This window comes from Aotus nancymaae, unplaced genomic scaffold (genome assembly GCF_030222135.1).
Source record: "Aotus nancymaae isolate 86718 unplaced genomic scaffold, 86718_ANA_hifiasm-v0.15.2.pri h1tg000016l, whole genome shotgun sequence".
In the NCBI taxonomy this organism is placed as follows: Eukaryota; Metazoa; Chordata; class Mammalia; order Primates; family Aotidae; genus Aotus; species Aotus nancymaae.
In genome coordinates, this window is record NW_026988428.1 from 68,149,253 (window position 1) to 68,168,824 (window position 19,572).

At 48.3% G+C, this 19,572-nt stretch overlaps 1 protein-coding gene and 1 long non-coding RNA gene across 2 annotated transcripts; one reads left to right on the forward strand and one right to left on the reverse strand.

Annotated features, from left to right (window-relative positions):
• Positions 1–1,660: 1,660 nt before the first annotated feature.
• FGF6 (fibroblast growth factor 6) lies at positions 1,661–15,567 on the forward strand. The gene is made up of 3 exons (XM_012455908.3): positions 1,661–2,298; positions 3,270–3,373; positions 13,095–15,567. Exons 1-3 carry the CDS (start codon positions 1,953–1,955, stop codon positions 13,269–13,271), a joined length of 627 nt encoding a protein of 208 aa, XP_012311331.2. The 5' UTR covers positions 1,661–1,952; the 3' UTR covers positions 13,272–15,567.
• On the reverse strand, positions 13,391–18,028 carry LOC135275418 (uncharacterized). Its single transcript, XR_010343038.1, has 3 exons — positions 17,702–18,028; positions 17,000–17,171; positions 13,391–15,186 (listed from the first exon to the last, which is right to left on the reverse strand). It is a non-coding gene; the product is annotated as an uncharacterized LOC135275418 (long non-coding RNA).
• Between the last annotated feature and the right edge of the window lie 1,544 nt (positions 18,029–19,572).

Below are 19,572 nucleotides of genomic sequence, written 5' to 3' on the forward strand. Positions count from 1 at the left end.
CTGGGACCAGCTCTACTGCTCAGGAGGCTCACATCCATCTGTATGTCACTGTCATCACCTCACACACTCCTTCCAATCCCTGCACGATCAGTGCCAATGTCTCACCAACAGATTAAGACCTGGATTGAAGTACAAGAAACAGGATTTTAAACTCAATTCCCCAGGTGACCATTGTTAACTTTTTCACCCTCAGAGATGTATTAATAGTTTCTTTTTATATTCTATAGCAATTTGTGGGGTAGGTTTTTTGGTAGCTTAACTTTTTTTTTTTTTTTACTTCAGTTGGACATGTAATCTATTTAAAAGTAATATGGGGAAAAGAAAAATGAGTGTAGGAATAACTTCCTGGCAGAAATATTTTTACTAGTTTCTGGGTATAATATCAGCCCAGCAAAAGTTATCTGCAAATACAGACGTTCCCATGTACATCAGACACTCAAGTTCTTTTTTTTTTTTTTTTTACAAATGAATCATTTTATGCTACTGAAATAACTCTATGATGTGCTATTGGCATTTAAGGAGCTAAATAGACTCTTTGGGCCAGCCAATTTCTACTGCAAGCATTAGACACACACAGGCTTTAGGCTCAGGCAGACCTTAGGAGTTCTGGCTTTGCTACTTATTAGCTGTGGTAACTTGGGCAAGTCACTTAACCTCTCCAAGCCTTAGCTTCCTCATCTGTGAAATGGGAATAATATCAATCACATGCCAAGGATAAATCCAGGGAAGAGAACGGCCAGTGGACTATGTCAAAGGCCAGACACAACTTCCACCCCAGGTGAATGCTGCGACCAAGACAGTGAGCAGGCAAACCTTGCCCTTGCCCTCCCTCCCTCCAAAATCAAGATCTTTTGTTGTTTGTTTGTTTGTTTTGAGACAGAGTCTTGCTCTGTCACCCAGCCTGGAGCGCAATGGCAGGATCTCGGCTCACTGCAACCTCTGCCTCCCAGGTTCAAGCTATTCTCGTGTCTCAGCATCCTGAGTAGCTGGGATTATAGGCGCCCGCCACCATGCCCTGCTAATTTTTGTATTTTTAGTAGAGATGGGGTTTCACCATGTTGGCCAGGCTGGTCTTGAACTCCTGACCTCAGGTGATCTGCCTGCCTCAGTCTCCCAAAATGCTGGGATTACAGGTGTGAGCCACTGCGCCCGGCGCCTCCCTCCACAATCTTAAAGCTCCTTGGACAAACCCCACTCCCACGACCTGAGAATTTTTGGGCCCTCCTGCTGAAAGGGTTTGGCCTTTCAGTGTTCCCCTCCACCATGAGCTGTTTCTATGAAAAGGTCTCAAGGGTGGCTTGCAGGCTACGGTCATCACCACCACAAGCCTTCTCCCATCCCTGCCTCTACCTATTGCCCTCTAAATAAGGAGCCAGTGCTGCCAGGCCGAGAACTTCTGCCCAGTATGGGTCCTGGGTGGCCTCTCGCCTCTCTCTTTCCCTGGGCCCCCACCCAGCTCCCCTCTACCCCAGAGATGCTCCCTGCTCACTTCATTCCTGCCTCATAGTTGGAATGGCAGTGGCTCCCAGAACCCCTGGGGAGTGTGGAGGCTGAAGGGGGTCCGGGGAGGCAGCCAGGCTCAAGAGCAGGTTAATGTTACAGCCCTGGATAAGTGAGCTGGGTGGGTTGACGTCAGGGTGATGATGGGTGGAGGGGAGGGCCGGGCTGCTGAACCAACTATAAAGATAGGTCAAATCAAATATCATCAACACCGGACGGAGCGAGCGGGTGAGCTAGAGAGTGTTCCCGAGCCATGGTCTCTACCGGCCGCGGCTCAGCCCGGGTCCCTCTGCTCTCAACCCGAGTGCCCGATGCAGGCTTTGGTTTCATGTCAGCAGCCTTCATCTGCCTTCCAAAAATAAGCCCCTGCCGCCATGCGGGAGGGAGAAAAACAAGAAGGGCGGTATTTTTAGGGCCATTAATTCTGACCACGTGCCTGAGAGGCAAGGTGGATGGCCCTGGGACAGAGGCTGTTCATCACTATGTCCCAGGGAGCAGGACGTCTTCAGGGCACGCTGTGGGCTCTCGTCTTCCTAGGCATCCTAGTGGGCATGGTGGTATCCTTGCCTGCGGGCTCCCGTGCCAACAACACGCAGCTGGACTCGAGGGGCTGGGGCACCCTGCTGTCCAGGTCTCGCACGGGGCTAGCTGGAGAGATCGCCAGGGCGAATTGGGAAAGTGGCTACCTGGTGGGAATCAAGCGGCAGCGGAGGCTCTACTGCAACGTGGGCATCGGCTTTCACCTCCAGGTGCCCCCCGACGGCCGGATCAGCGGGACCCACAAGGAGACCCCCTACAGTGAGTGCCAGCTGCAGCCAGTTGGGACGCTTGGGGGCTTGGGCTCATGCAGGACTAAAAGGTGAAGGTGCCTTGCTCTAGTGGACACAATGCACTATAAAGGGGGCAGAAATGCTGCTCACCACTTAGATGACTCTGTGGGACTCTGCCTGGGTGCAGGCTCGATATACTGGGGTCCAAGCATCCTGGTGTTATTTGCTATCACCTTGGTTAGATCCTCAGTGGCACTAACTATTGCAACAATACCGGCTCATCTCATGCCTTGTAAGACCACTGGGAACCATTAGTCTGGGAAGCCCCCAAGGCAGGGGTAGGGAGAATGAGTTAGTATACTGGGATCAAATTAGACACAGGCTCATTTTTATTCAGCTTCCCTCTTGGAGAAGAAAAGGAAATTCAATTGCAAAATGTCCAACTGAAGCACATCCTTCTTTTTACTTTGATGAGCTCCCTCTGTCTCCAGGTTCTTATCCTGCAAGTTGACAAGTTGCTGTATGGTTAGTCTCCTATCCAAGAAAGGATGGGGGCTGCAGGATCCAAGAAAGCCATCAGCCATGGTCTGGCTGCTGTGTTTTCAGGATTAGGTGGGTTGAGATTTGCTGAAACATGTTATACATTAAGAATAATGATAATCAGAATTTATTTTTTTACCCAAGTCAAGGACCTCAAGTAATTTTGTCATTGAAAGCCCAGATTCGAAGTTCATCTTAAATAGATAACTAAGTGGTCATTGCAGTCCCTAACTCTGACATCAGAACTTTTCCAAAAAGAAGTGGACTTTTAACAGCACAATGGCAGCACTTGATAAGTCCAGCAACCAGGGTCTCCTAGAGTTAGAGGGATCATGGAAGGGGTGACAGAGAGTCTGACTTTCTAGGAGAAGGGGGATGGACTGAGATGCCCTTGTTGGCTCAAGTTCCCAGTCTGATTTGCACGAGCCTTAGGTAATGTGGCTCCCATTTGCTTGTCAGGCCTGCTGGAAATTTCCACCGTGGAGCGAGGCGTGGTGAGTCTCTTTGGAGTGAGAAGTGCCCTCTTCGTTGCCATGAACAGTGAAGGAAGATTGTACGCAACGGTGAGTTCACCAGGCCAGGAAAGTGCCAGGTTTACAATGCTTGATGCTTACACAGTTGAAGAAAATAATACGAAATTCTGAATAGAGAAGTGACTATTTATCTAAATGGGAAAGGAAAGGCTGAGAAAGGAGCCTGTGCAAGGGAAGGGCATTGCAGCTTTTGCTTCTTCAGCCTCACGGGTGATTGTCCTCTGCTCTGTGCTGCTTCTGTTCCCACCTGCCAGATAGAGCCTGCGTGATTAAACAGAAACCACAGCTCAGGGAGCCCGTGGGCCAGAGGGAAACCCGCATTATGGCATCCAGGCCTGTGGGCAGGTGTGATTCCCTGCATTGGCAAGGCCCGGAGAGCAAGCCTGTCTCTCCGCCTGGGTGTGCTGCTTGCCCTGCAGGCACTCGCCCTGCAAGACACCCCGGCCTAGTGCACAGCAGGAGGAGTGGAATGGGAGGTTGTTTTCATCCTCATCAGTGTGCTGAGATTCTGCACTAGGGTTTCAATCCTCTTGTCTCCGATCACACAGGCTGGAGAAGCAGCCTCCCCATTATACGCTTTAGACAGGGGGTCCCACTCATTCCCATCCCCAACCCCATAAGTCACCCTGGGAGCGCCAGTGCTGGCACTTGGGTTAATGCAACCAACTTCTAAGCACATTGACCAAAACCTCTGCTCTCACTGACCTACTTGTTCCTGCGGCCCTCGGCCCATCATTTGGCTTATTCCAAAATATGGCTGGGCAAACATCCCTATGAAGCTGAAGAGATGGAGAGTTCCTTTGACAGAAATAAGCAAGCTAAAAAGGAAGACCTCAGAGCAGTCCTCAAAAAATATCAAAGTTATTTTTGGGGAGGGTGTGGAGGGCGGATCTACTGCCCCTTGGAGGATAAACCAAGGATCAGGATGTAAAGAAATAGATCCAGAATTGGCACTGGATCCCAGTGGGGCCATCCCAACAGAGGAGATCTATGAAATACAAGAATGGGTTCACCAGGTGGCCTCTGCCCCATAATCTTTACTGCTAACATCTCTCATTCTGGGTTGGTTTGCATGGACATACGGCATGCATTAAAAACCATGGGTCTCCCACATGGTTCTGTGGACAGCTTGCATCTCTAACCACCTTGGTAACTTGTTAAAAGTATGGATTTCCAGGGACCTACCTAGGAGATTCTTACTCAACAGAGCTGGGATGTGGGCCTGGAAATCTGTTTATTTTTGTATTTTAAATTTGCCAGGTGTTTCTGAGGCACAGGCAGGCTTGGGGGCCAGCAGGCGACATTGCCTCTGGAGGGCAGGGGACCATCCAGCCCCCCAAGTTTCATTGAACCTGAGAGCTGGAGGGCCAGGTGAGATGAGACAGAAGAGACATATCCTTCTTACTGCTCCCTGGAAAAGTGATGGAGAGGACAGGAAGAGGCCTGGGACCAACCCAGCTGTTGCTGGAGCAGGTCCCCCCTCTGTAGAGTGGAGCATCCCAAAGAACCCCTTCTTACCATCCTGCATAATGCCTGGAATCCCAGGGGATTGAGAGAGTGGGGAATTTGGGCTGTTGGCTATGGGACTCCAAAGGAAAAAGAGGCTGACTCCTAATGCCTGTGACCCCAGCCCCCCACTCCCACCCCAGCCCTCGCTCTGCAGCACATTATTGGCTGATGACTTTAAAGGGAGTTAAGCAGGTTGATGAGCTGCTGGACTCACTAAATGAGCAAAGTCCAGGAGAATGGGAACTTCCGAAGAAAAGACCCCACCCCCTTCACCTTTGCCCTCCCACCCCTCCTACCTGCACGCTCAGTAGCATTTGGCCAAAGAGCATCTTCTCTAGGGAGAGAGATTTTCCTCCCTGGACTTCAGGGCCAGCCGGGCCTGCACACAGAGAGCAGGGCTGGACAGCTGTGCCCCAAGCCTGGGGCACCTGACGTTTTGTATGGCTCAGGACCAGATGCTCCTGAACAACTTCTACCTCCTCCCTCCCCACCCTTCAGAGGCCGTTATCACAGTCTAAAAAAACAATGGCCAACTGATCCCCGGAGCCAGGAAGACTCCCGCTGAGTGATTATTTCATTCACACTATTTCCCTTTAAGCCCCCTGAGCTGCCTCATCTCCCAGGCTCAGCTGCTACTGCCACTATATGGCATTTCTCATGGGTGGGGGAGGGAAACTGGGCTGGGGTTGAGGTGCTGGTGAGGAGAACAAGGCAACAACTCGTGGGCAGAGAATAAGGGCCAAGAAAACCCAGCTACAAGTGGCTTCACACATGTCTGTCTCCTGGAAAGAGGGGTGTAGAGGCTCAGGGCAGTTTGCCCGCCCTCCACCCTTTAGACAAAATAAACAGCTGCCCTGCCCTGAGCACTAGCCTACTGTTTGTGCTGGACTGACCAGGCTGCAAAGGGCTTCACCAGCATGATCTCGCAGCACCCCCAGGAGGTGCATTTGATCTTCATCCTCCCTTTACAGCTGCGGACACTGGGTCTCCAGGGTCACAGGTCCAGCCACAGCTGTGTGCAGCCCTGTCTCAGGGCTCCGAGATCCAGGTTCCAGTTCCTGGCCGACCTACCCTCTAGCTACTCATCTTTCTCTGGGCAACATCACTGAACTTCTCCGGGCCTGGACCTCTGCTCTCTCAGGTGTAGACTGAGGCAGAAATCAGTGAATTCTAACCCCCTTGATCCCCTTTAACATTAAGAAAACAAAACATCAAGGATCTCCACCTGATAGTGGTTCTATTAGAATCCTTTGGTTGAGAAAAATACATACTAGCAAAAAGAGACTAGCAATTCAGTTATGCTCTCAAGTGATTTTAGTTTTACTAAGAATAACTGCATTTACGTCCTTTTCTTCAACAGTACGACAATGTGCAAAGGACAAAATTGATTTCCTCCAGAGACCTTTGATTATGATCTGGGGCATTACATTGGGGGAGGGGAAGACCAGTCTTTCCTTGACTCAGCTGGCACTCTAGCAGAGAGCAGCACTCCTGAGGGAAAGGGACAGACGCCCCCTATGTGAAAGTGCTGGGAAATGGGCCTGGAGCGCAGCAGGAGGTGCATGCCCTTATGAGGGGCCCAATGCCCTGCATACAAATCCCCATCTGCTACAAAGAGCTGTACAGGAGTGAGAAGAATGAAACACCTGATGAAAACACTTTCCGTTGCTAAAGTGACAGTGCAGTTGTGTGCTAGGAAAAAGGGTTAGAAAATGCAGGCATCTTCAGAGCGGATGATATTTCAGCTAGACAGGTAAAGAAGCAGTCAGTGGCTAGAGAAGAAAGTCTTAGGACAGAGCACTGGTTTATCTTTCCTTCTTGACCACATCCTTCCACCCCATCCTTCTCCATCCAACATATACTCCCAGGAGGAACAGGGGCAAGTGGCCTCAGCAGTCATAGGATGAAGATGTTTAAAGGCCCGATTAGGTCCTCATTGGTCCAGCTGACTTAGCTCTAAAGGCAAGAGGGTGGCTATCTTGTCCACCTCACACATTTAGGGGCATTTCTACCCATGGATGTGCTTGCTTCTCCGAAAAATGCCCTTCTCCATAGTGAATGCCAAATGCACATAAATCTGAATAGACTTACATGGAATTTAAAACAGTGTCATGCTGGGGCTTGAACCCGAAGGGCCCAGGAAATGTGACCCAGTGGAATGATATTCATTTGTTCAAGTAATCATACATGGTAGCTGCTTTTATGAACATGGCGTTCACTTGGCTCAAATGCTTTCCTCACCAGAGCTGAGGAGCCGACATTATTGAGCCATGAGAACTCAAAGCTCAGGGCTCTGATGAAGATGAATTAAGGGGCTGGGTCTTGAGCATCACTCTGGGCAGCGGGAAAATCCCATCAGCCTGAAGCATCCGGCTGCATCAAAGCATTCAGGGAAAACGAGTTATCTCCCATTGATGCCACAGGCCTCCTGGCCACCAGAACCCCACAGATGGGGGTGCTAAGGGTAGAGGAGAGAGAACAGCAAGGGAAGGTTAGGGCTTCTGACACAAACTTCATCTATTAGTTGTCTTTTTTCACTTTAATTTTGTACAGGATTCTGAGGAAGGCCAGGGATATGAGATAGGCTAGAGAAAAGGGCAGATTGGAAAGAAAAAAAGTGGTAAACTTAAAAAAAAAAAAACTGTGTATGTTGAAGGGGAGCGGATTTGAATGATCCAAAATCTAATGACCAGAGAAAGTACAAGCTAAACAACCATGGTCATGCACGCTTAAACAATCATGTTTTAGGAGACCCGGACGTTTAGGAAAGGCTGGGTTCTCAAATGGACACATTCTAGGCAGCGGGAAGTGGGCAATGGCTTGAGAGTTTCTTGACCGAGTCACTCGGTTCCTCCCCCTTCCCCTTCCTCCGCCTCAAGATTTCATTTCCTCTCTAGAGCTTGCAAACAACACATGAAACCTCTCCCTTAACCACCATCCAGATCAGAAATAAATTCTCTGGAACTGACTGGGCGGGTTACTCTCCAGGGACGTACAAAGTTAGAACAGGGGGGAGGCTGGTGGGTGGAGAGGGGCTGTGACCCAACGAGGAGGAGACCACCAGTTTCTGATCAAAATGTTTTCTCGCTTCATTTCCTGGCCTATCTGCTACCCTAAATTCCTTTCCCACTTTAAATAATTTACTTGCTTGACTAGATAGCACAGGAACATGTTTTCAGGAAAAAGAAAAAGTATCAAAGAATATTCTATGGAAAGTCTCACTCCTACCATTGTCTTGAAGCCACTGAGTTCCTCCCTGGGGACAGCCACAGTTACCAGTGTATCATTCCAGAAATAGCCTATGCACAATGTGCCCGCTCTGGTAGCATCTTTTTAAAATCACACAAACAGGAGCATACTATACTAACACTGTTTCAACCTCGTGTATTCACCTAGCAATCTATCTTTGAGGCCATTGCATGTCACTGTAGAGGGACTTCTTATTTTTTCAAGGCTTATAGACTTCCATCATGTGGATCTACCATAATTGAGTCAGTTACTCCTCTCAATAGATACATTGTTTTTGGTCTTTTGTTATTTAATGCTGTAGTAACTTTGGTGCACATGTGAGAATATATCAGTAAGATAAATTTCTAAAAGTGGAATTGATGATCAGTTGCTATATTCATCCTTTATTCTGGTAGATATTGCCAAATTGTTCTTTACAGAGATCGTAACAGTACACACATCAGAGGACATTAAATGAGAATTCCTAGTTTCTATGCCCTCAGTAATCAGAGCATAGTGTCAAATGCTTTTCTCTTTGCAATCTGGCCACTAAAAATGTGATGCACAGTTATAACTTACATTTCTTTTATTAGGCATATTCTCTTCTGCTCAAATGCCATTTATATTTCCTTTCCTGAGAATTTTCTGTTTTATAAACATTGTTCATTCTCCAGTGAGTTTAGGGGTCTGAATATAGTAACAAAATGTACTCTTTGACATAAGTGTATTGTAAGTATTTTCATCCAGTTTCCCATTTCTCTTCTTATTTTCGGTAATAATTTTCAAATAGAAGACTAGTTTATTAGTTTTTTTTAATGGCTTTAATTTTGTTGTGTCCTGTTTAGAAAGATATTCCTGATTCTGAGTTTATTAAAAAATTTTTTCTGTTTCAGGGGTACCCTTAAAAATTTTTTTTTCTTGATTTTAGTGTTACTCTTTTTTACATTTAAATCTTTGCTCTTTTTGGAATTGATTTTGATGTAAGGGATAAAGTCATACACATCAAACTTTATTATTATAATAAAATACCATTCAGTTGTTCCAACATCATGTTTTCTCTAGTTATTTAAAGTATCACTTTTACTTTATAATCATTTAGATTCACTTTATTTTACATCCATGTGTGTCGGGATCTACTGCCAGACTCTATTTTGTTCATTTACCTCTACTAGACTTCTCATTAGTGTAGCTTTACTTGGAATGCTTCCATCAGTTCTGAGCTGAATTTCTGCTGGTGCTGCTGCTCCCAGGCTTGCCCATCAACAGTCGAAGTCCTGTGACTGAGTCTACTCCCTGTGCACAGTGCAGAAAACTGGGGTCCCAAGAGGCTCCTGTTGAGGGGACGTGGTTCAGAGCCAGTGTCAGCCTCTGCCCTTATTCTCGATTCCTGCTCTTCCAGGTCAGCTCACTGTCTCCCAGGCACTCGGGCAAAAACCGCAGAGCTTAAAAGCTAAATTGTCCAGTAACCCACAGCAAGTCTTATGGAACTGGTGATCCAGGGTAAGGCAGTCTTTTAAGGTTTTTAATGTAAAGTAGCTCATGATTTACTTAGAGAAGAATACTAATAATGATATATATATATATATATATATATTTTTTTTTTTTTTTTTTTTTTTTTTTTGAGACGGAGTTTCGCTCTTGTTACCCAGGCTGGAGTGCAATGGCGCGATCTCGGCTCACCGCAACCTCCGCCTCCTGGGTTCAGGCAATTCTCCTGCCTCAGCCTCCTGAGTAGCTGGGATTACAGGCACGTGCCACCATGCCCAGCTAATTTTTTGTATTTTCAGTAGAGACGGGGTTTCACCATGTTGACCAAGATGGTCTCGATCTCTTGACCTCGTGATCCACCCGCCTCGGCCTCCCAAAGTGCTGGGATTACAGGCTTGAGCCACCGCGCCCGGCAATGATATATTTTTTTAATTTTACTATATAGCAAGCATTTTCCCCAGGGCTTTCCATGCATTATTTCAATTAATGCTTATTCCAATTCTACGACATAGTTTTTCTTACTGTTCCTACTTCACAGAGGAGGGAACAGTAAGCTTTGGAGGTTAAATGATTTGCCAGAGTTCACATAACTAAGTAAGAGGCTACTGTCATCAGTCTAACCTGAAAGCTGTGGCACAAATATGTTCTTGACCGATATTGATTAGTTCATCCTTTTTTACCAAAATGCACATCTCTTCATTCACCCATTTGGCAAATATGTACTGAGCATCCCTAACGAGGAGAACAGGAAAGCTTACAAAAACCCATCCCCCTCATGTGGCATTAACCAGTTGACATGGCTGGTGAACGTCTTCACGTTTATCTCAAGCAAGTTAATATCAGTGAAAGTGCTTTGTGAGTAAGCTGCAAGCGGGAGAGAAGAGCATAGGGAAAATGCATGAGGGGGAGTTTCACTGTGTTCCCATAGGCAAGGCTGTCCCCTTGCCCACTCCCACATCACATTGAAAGAGCCACCCATGCAGGGGTCCCCTTATGTTTCAGTGTTGTCCTTATTTACTTATTTATTTATTCTTGAGGCAGGATCTCACTCTGTCACCCAGGCTGGAGTGCGGTGGAGCAATCATGGCTCACTGCAGCCTTGATCTCAAGTGATTCTCCCACCTCAGCCTCCAGAGTAGCTGGGACTACATGCATGAGACACCATGCTTAGCTTTTTTTTTTTTTTTTTTAAGTTTTTGTAGAGACAAAATTTTGCTATGTTGCCTAGGTTCCTCTCAAACTCCTGGGCTCAAGCGATCCTCCTGTCTTGGCCTCCCAAAGTACTGGGATTACAGGTGTGAGCCACCAAACACATGTTGTCCTTATTAAACCACCATTGACTCAGCATCATGTACCATGCAAGACACAGTCCTCATCTCAGGGATCTTGTAGTCTATTGGGAAAGAAAGTATGGCTGTTCAAAATGTTGCCAGAGAGGTCCACCGAAAGGGCTCTGGGAGTCTGGGGCCCCTGAGGGGCAAGCTACTTACCAGCCCTTCCAAAGAGCAAGAGCCAAGAGCTTCTCATCTACCTACATTGCCAGCCAGGTGGGACACTCACAGTACGATTCCTTCACAGAAGGTCAGAGAACACCTCTGGCACAGCCCAGCAGCCATTGAGTGGGGTTTTTTTAATACCTGAGCAAGAAGGAGTCAGAAGTTATCCTCCACCCATTTCTCATTCTATAGTTCTTTTCAAGAGTAGATCCTGGGGCCAGGCGTGGTGGCTCATGCCCGTAATCCCAGCACTTTTGGAGGCTGAGGCGGGTGAATCATGAAGTCAAAAGATCAACACCATCCTGGCCAACATGGCAAAATCCCGTCTCTACTAAAAATACAAAAATTAGCTGGGCATGATGGTGCATGCCTTTAGTTTTAGTTACTTGGAAGGCCGAGGCAGGAGAAGTACTTCAGCCTGGGAGGCAGAGGTTGCAGTGAGCTGAGATCATGCCACTGCACTCTAGCCTGGGTGACAGAGCAAGACTCCATCTCAAGAAAAGGAGAAAAAAAGAGTAGATCCCAGGTCTCCAGCTCCCACCTCGCTCTCTGTTCTCCTAGCCCCCACCCATTGCTTCCCCACAAGAATAGGAAATCCCTGCACACTCCCTCAGGGCAGCCACCCAGGCAGGTTGCAGATGAAAGAGCCTTCTTTTCTAGGAGAGAAGGAGGACTTGGGGTGATGTACTGGGAATGAACTTGTGCATGTGAGACAGGAAGTCCAGCGTTCATGTTCTGAACAGGTGGTCCACATACACTCCTCTACCAAATTAGCATGGAAAGGGCCATTTTTTGTTGGTCCCAGAGTCCTTGGATCACTATCGTATTGGGAACTAGATCTTTTTCCCAGTAAAAATCCCTGCTCCTCACCAACTCTGTTCCTGCATATCCCTGGAGAACTATGATTTTCTAGGACGGCAGTTCCCAACATTTTTGGCACCAGGGACCAGTTTCATGGAAGACTATTTCCATGGACAGGGTGGGGGATGGAGGGATGGTATTGGGATGAAATTGTTCCACCTCGGGTCACCAGGTATTAGATTCTCATAAGGATCATGCAACCCAGATCCCTCGCATGCAAAGCTCACAACAGGGTTCTTGCTGAGAATCTAATGCCTCTGCTCATCTGACAGGAGATGGAGCTCAGGTGGTAATGCAAGCGGTGGGGAGTGGGGGTAAAACAGACGAAGCTTCACCCAGCCACCGCTCACCTCCTGCTGTGCAGCCCACTTCCTGCACTGGCATGGACCACTGGCTGGTATGTGTCTGCAGCCTGGGGGTTGGGGATCCCTGGTCTAGGAGGTACCAGACATCTTCTAGGCTCAAAGTCAAAACTGAGAATGGGCCTATTTGAGGGATAGAAAACTTGGGACTTAAACCAAGAAAGATGGACTGAGGAACCACAGATGGAAAGAAAGAGAGACAGTGCTGGAAAGGGCTTAAGAGGTCGTCTATGTCTCCTCCCCCTCACCAACCACCTCTCTCCTTCCCCCAACACACACAGTTTGCAGAAAAGAGAACTGAGGCTGAAAGGGGAGGAGCCTGCCCAAGGCCACATAACTGGGAAGTAGAAAGTCACGAAACAGCACCCTGGGCTCTCATTACTGCTCCAGTAGACTCCCTCTCACCGTGCACTTGAGAAAACAGCTTATTGTATCATTTCCTGGTCTGTTCTTTGCATGGAATAAGTTACCATCTAGGGACTTAGTAGAAAGTTCTCTGGAAGTCAGGAGACCTGAGTGGCAGAGCCTCAGCTCTGCCCATGTGGCACAGACCATCCCCCTGTGTCCCTAGGCCTTCTAGTAAAAGAGGAAAGAAGGTGAGAGGAAACCATGAGAGCCTGCAGCCTCTTCTCGTCCTAACCGCTCACCATTCTATTCACCCAGGATGCTCAGACCTCACAGTGGCTGCCTCACAAAGGGAAAGGAAGGGGCGCCCGGCAGATGGGCCTACTCGATGCAGCCCAGCTGGCATCTGCAGCACTCCTCATTTGTAACCCAGTCTCTGCTGTTTGCCCATGTCTTTCACAGCCCAGCTTCCAAGAAGAATGCAAGTTCAGAGAAACTCTCCTGCCCAACAATTACAACGCCTACGAGTCAGACTTGTACCGAGGGACCTACATCGCCCTGAGCAAATACGGACGGGCAAAGCGGGGCAGCAAGGTGTCCCTGATCATGACTGTCACTCATTTCCTTCCCAGGATATAAGGACCCACAAAAGAAGGCTCACAGATTTAAATCAGCAAGTGTCCTATTGGAATTTTGCACAAGCAGATAATTCCCCTTGCCCTCCATGGCTTCTGAGTCAGGCTTATCTTGCACTTGGGGAGACCCCAGTTGTTGCCCTTGGCTGCTGGACCCCATGGCATGTAGCCCATTCAAGTGAGGGTTGCAATCAGCATCTTAGAATGGCAATGGATCCCATGCTTTGACCTCCCCCGAGGAAAGAAGGTATCGGTGACACTTGAGGAATGTGACCATGTGCAAAGGAAAAGGCCAGGGTAGGAGTTTGTGTGCATTGTTGTATATCCATACAGCGTTCTATATATTCTCAGAGCAAAGGCATTTCAAAGCATCGAGTTTCTCTCTCCTAGCATCATCGCTGCAGGAATCTGCCTGTACAAATGTCACTTGTCAAACCAGTATGATTGATGTGTGCTCCCATTCTGCCTCTTTCCAATCATCTTTCCTTTCAGAGGCCGCTGACTACATGAGTTGCACAGGTCAGCGGGGAGCAGCCGTCCTCAAAGTGCAGAGACGGCAGGGTGAGAGGGTGTAAGGTCGTATTGCAAACCCGAAAGAGAGTGATCAGGCACTTCAAGCTCCCTGCCAGTGAGGGCTCTGGGGATACTGGGATGAATTGTCAGGGAAGCTGGGGGAGAAGCTGTTCCCTTCTTGGAGTTAAGGGGTAGAGCAGCGTCCAAGGCAGCTGAGGAAGACTTGTGGAGGTAGCAGAAGGCACTGGATGTTCTAGGAGAGCCACTCTGCCTGGAGAACTCAGGCTGTGTTTGGCTCCAAGAACAAGCAGAGGCCAGGCTGCCTGCCCATAATGTTTCCTCACTTTGACCTGGTCTTATTTTAACCTCAGATGACAAGGATCCTAATAATGGCAACCTCTTTGGCAAGGGATGGGGGACAAAATAGGGCATGAAGGAAGTAGAGAGGCTTTGGACTACAGATGGTAATTCCTCTCCAACTATGTCCAGGAAATGCACCCAAGTTCTCATCTGATACCCTCACTTCCTTCTTGCTCATCCTCATCTCACATACACGCTGTGCCTGGATGCAGCAAAGCGGGCACCGCGACCTCCAAGGTTTGTGCTCTCTTCCTCCCCGCAGTAGAAGAGGAGTGATAATCCCGTGAAGTCAAGAAGCCGAGCTGAAGCAGCTCCTTGCCTCACAATGCCTTCTTGCCTTCTGTCCTTAAGAGTATTTAAAGCAGAGATTCCCCAACTGACTATAAATGTTGTCTGCCTGGAGCCTTCAGATTCCCGAACCACTGGAATGTTCCTAAATCTGAAACCAGAGAGAGCCCTACCAGAGTGCAAATATTTTTGGCATATGTGAACCATCGAGTTACAAAATGACCTGACACGCTCTGCGACTCTCAGGGGCCCCGGCCTGCAAGACAATCCTCATCTGTTGCAAATACCTTCATCTTCAACATACCTTACTATTTGCAGTTGCATCCATCTATAGACGGATCCGGGCAGAGGAATTCTGAGCTGAAGATGGAGGTCGGTAATCGAAGGGAGAGACACCTCACCGGCCACCTCCTCTGCCCTGCAGATGTCAGGGAGGACACGTGCTGGGTGAGGAGGAAAAAGCCACACCAAGGTACGCGAAGATGGAAGAGACAGTAGAAACCCTGAAGCACGTGTGTGTGTGGCCGAGCCTCGGATGTGGTAGAAAAGGGAGAAAACTAGTCCGTCTTGACTCTTTGGAATATTGAAGTGCAGGTCTGCTTGGAGGCGGGGATAAAGCTGACTGTTTCTTAGGGAGTCTCGTTCAGTGCAATCAGTCTCTTGAACAGGGTCCATCAGAAACGCAGGCACCCCGAACCTGAGGTGTGTATCAGTTCCCAGTGGAGCTTGGAGTGTGGAATGGCTGGGGGATGGTGTGACTGTGATCCAGAGAAAAAAGGAGAAGTTTTAGGTCCCATAACATAGATTCCCTTCTTCCAAGATCTTTCAGCTCACATGGCATGAGAGGAGCCATCTTCGAGAGAATCCCCAAAGCCTTGGACTGCCAACCCTTTCCTTCACCTCTCTAGAGGAGCATAACATTGCTCAAATCCTGGCAAAGTGTTTCCCAAAATGTCCACTTTCATTTTTCATGCTAGGAATGAGAAGGAGAAGCTAAGAAATGCCTACAGTCAAGCAGGCATGCTATTCAGCCAATGCATAGCAGTTGCACCAGCACCGGTTATGAGCGGCTGGGTGTCTGTCTAACTGGTACCAGGGCCCATGCTATATCAGTTGCTAAATATTTGGGGGTTGTTTGTTTGTGACAGGGTCTTGCTTTGTCACCCAGGCTGGAGTGCAGTGGTGTGATCTCAGCTCACTGCAACCTCCACCTCCTGGGCTCAAGTGATTTTCCTTCCTCAGCCTCCTGAGTAGCTGGCACTACAGGTGTGCACCACCACGCCCAGCTAATTTTCTTTTTCTTTTTACTTTTTTCGGTAGAGACAGGGTTTTGCCATGTTGGCCAGGCTGGTCTCGAACTCCTGAGCTCACGCTATCCGCCCTCCTCAGCCTCCCAAACTGTTGGGATTACAAGCATAAGCCACCATGCCCATCTGGTTGCTAAATATTTTGAATACCACCTTTAGATGCAGGGATGTGTTGGTGACTCTTTAAAATCCTTCCCATGCAAAGAAATTCTCTCAAGGGCTTTTGGTTTTCCTATAAGTGACTTTAGGCTTAAGAAAAGTCAATCCCTGGCTGGGTGCAGTGGCTCATGCTTGTAATCCCAGCACTTTGGGAGGCAGATTGCCTGAGCTCAGGAGTTTGAGACCAGCCTGGGCAACACGGTGAAATCTCGTCTCTATTTAAAAAAAATAAATAAAAGAATAAAAGGAAGGAAGGAAGGAAGGAAATGCCAATCCCCATCCACAGAAGTGGATTAAGAGACAGGACCAGAGTAAGATCAGCAGGACACATTTCAGTCCCTTCTCTCTGGCTTCTGTATCTGTGCCCAGGCGTGAAGAGTTGTTTCCTATCTGGTCACATGTCCACTGAGTGCTGAACTCGGTTGTCAGGCCCATTGGATCCCAAAGGCTGCAGAAGACATTGCTATATGCAGGGGAACCAGAGACCCCCACTTTCCCACTGACGAGGTACTAAGACTTGGATCCTCCATTCCCCAAGTGCTGAGCAAGGAGCCTGGTTTACAGAGCTTTGTAGCCAATTCACCTCTCTTTCATCCTGAATCTTCTTTGGCAGCCCCATGCAAACTTGGAGTTCCGAGGGCCAAGAGACTTTTATTCTCTCTTCAAGAGCAAATAATAAAGAGGAGAGCAGCATATCTGCACACACTTCAAGATGCACCTGTCAGCTGCAGCTGAAGAGGTTAGCGTAGAAGCAACGGGGGAGCCCCAGGCTCCTTGTAAAATGTCCACCCTTTTCAGGGCAGTGGCTGGACCTCATAGGAAACCAGGAAACTCCAAATGCCTTGTTCAAGCTGTTGATTATGTTTGTTTCATCATGCACTGCCTTCTAACACCCCTTCCCTTCCCACTTCCCATACATTTTTGAACCTCTCTGGAAAGCAGCATATAATTTTGTAATTAATACCCTACCATCATCCTCCGCAGCCTTCCCCTTCGCGGCCACATCCCACAGTGCCCTAACACGCATGCCAAGCCCTTGGTCAGGGCCAGTCTATGGCCTAACAAAGACAACATTTTCTTCTGCCGTCTGACTCAGGGTACAAACCTCTCTCCTCTTTAGACATATAGGTATCTCTCCTGCCCAGAAACCCAGGCCTGAAATTCTCTCCTGACCCTCGGCCTGTCCTGTGCAGTTTGCAGTTCTCCTTAGACGCTGGTTCTGGGCCACTTTCTTGTCCTGGACCTCAGACCCTTCAAGTTCTTGTTCTATGCAGGTCCTGAGAGAAGAAAGAAACAGGAGAGTCCGTGAGCTGTAGTTCTCCTTCCTCCCCGCGCTGACGCCCATAGCCTTTGCCCGTTGTGTGCCACAGTCACTGATACAAACATATCTACCAAATGCAGGATTTCCTCTCTGCTCCCTCTCTCCTTCTGCCCACTTTCAAGGGGACACAAGCTAGAAAACTCCTTCGTCCTTCTACCCCAATGTTTTTCCTCAAAGACTCTGGGTCAGCTATCACTGAGGAGGTATTCTCTGCCACTTTCCACACCTGTGTCTATAAAGTGGGTCTCTAATACTTGCTCCTCCCCTGAAGGAACCAGCCACTCATTCTGCTACCTCCCAGAAAAACACCAAAGAGAGGAGTGTTTGGGAAAAGGCCAGAAGAATAGAGAGAGATACTCCAGGCTCTGCTTACATCTGACTGATGCTTCCTCTTCCCAGAACAGGAGGAGGATGTGATCAAGCCCCAAACAGGTCCTGAATCTAGCCCATCATGCAGATAGCCAACGCAGAACCACGTTTGTATACCTCATTGAACTGAAATTTCAGCATCAGAGAGCCGTGTTCTGCATGGTTTCCTCTTTCTGTAGACCACTAAGTACCTCAGGCTGGTCCCAGGGTAGAGCTGTCCTCCAGCTTAGGCACAGCGGGTAATGCAGCCCAGATGCTGTTCAGTCATGTGCTTGCGAAATGTGAAACTTCTATTTTTTTAATATGTATGTGCCATGCACAAACCATATCATGTTCCAGCAAAAAGTAAAAGGTCTTTTTCTACATTTCTCTAAACTCTTTGACGCCACTCCTCCTATTAAAACTGACAACAAATCTCCGGGTTGTGGTTGATTTTCATCTTGATTCTTTCCCCCATTGCAGGAAGGCAGGCAAAAAGAAACGGAAAGCACAGAGTCGTGCTGCTGTTGATTATTAAGGCAGGAAGAAGTCCTGTGGCTTACTCAGTCCAACTGCCCTTGCTTGCCAAGGGGGAAATTGGCCCCAGAGGGTGAAGAAAGCAGTGGAAGACCACAGGGAGGCAGCGTCCCTCTTCCTTTTAGCCTTGGGGAAAACCAAATATACACATTTCTGTGACTATGAAATTCATTCATTCATTTATTCACCCATCAAGAAATACCGACTTCCTCATTCCTGCCCTGCTCTGGGCTAGGTTTCTGGGATACACATGTGAACAGGATAGGCGCAGTCCCCATGTTCTCATCAATTTGCATTACGAAAAAAAAACACTCATGAGCATGTGAAGACATAGATCTCCAAGTCCCACTCTCAGATATTCTGATGACGCCAGATGGGGCCCAGGAGTCTACATGCCTAATACACACCCCAGATGGGTCTGATGTTGAAACACCCAGCTAGTAGGATGACTGGGGTGGCAGGACATTTGGGCCGGGGGAGGCTATCAATTAGGCCATCTTTTTATAGGTTAAATAAAAAAACTGGAGAGTTTAAGTCACGAGGATCCCACATCCTCCTGAGTTTCCTCCCTCCCTTCACACTGCCCCTTCCTGAGCTTCTCGTCATCAGCCCTGTCCTCTCCCTGCCATGTTCCTCCCATGGCCGCCCCCACTCTCACAGTCCTCTCATGCCATCTCTGGGGGTGATCCCAGTGTGCCTTCAGTCGAGCAATCCTGGGTTCCAAATAAATCTATGTTCTCTTGGAAGAGCTGCCTGGTCCTTCGGCCTCTGCAATTCATTCCTGTATTATTTATGCAGTTAATATTTCTAACATCCTACTATGTGCCAGAAACCACTGGGCACCCTCAGAATATCACTGTGAAAATTATATATGGGCTTATAGACTGGCAAGGAAGACAAACATTAAATAAATAATTACAGCAAAATAGGCCAGGTGCGGTGGCTCATGCCTGTAGTCCCAGCACTTTGGGAGGCCGAATTGGGCAGATCACTTGAGGTCAGGAGTTCAAGACCAGCCTGGGCCACATGGCGAAACTCCATCTCTACATGGTGGCTCACCCTGTAATCCCAGCTACTCATGGGGCTGAAGCAGAAGAATGGCTTGAACCCGGGAGGCAGAGGTTGCAGTAAGCCAAGATTTTGCCACTGCACTCCAGCCTGGGTGACAGAGCAAGACTTTGTCTCAAAAGAAAAAAAATAAAGAAGTCTGCGTGTGTGGCTCACAGCACAGCCCTGACTCCAGGGAGCGCCTCTCCGGCTGAATCCGAATTCTTCTAAAGCACACAAGAACCAGCCTCCTTCATTTTCTGAGGGGGATCCCAAGATTTCATAGTCTGTTCCTGACCATTCGTGTCCCCTAAACGAACCAACAAGAAGCAGTGGGTGGTGGGTGGCAGCTGGGAGGCCATGTGTGGGTGGTGGGTGGGGAGGCTGTGTGTGGGTGGTGGGTGGGGAGGCCGTGTGTGGGTGGT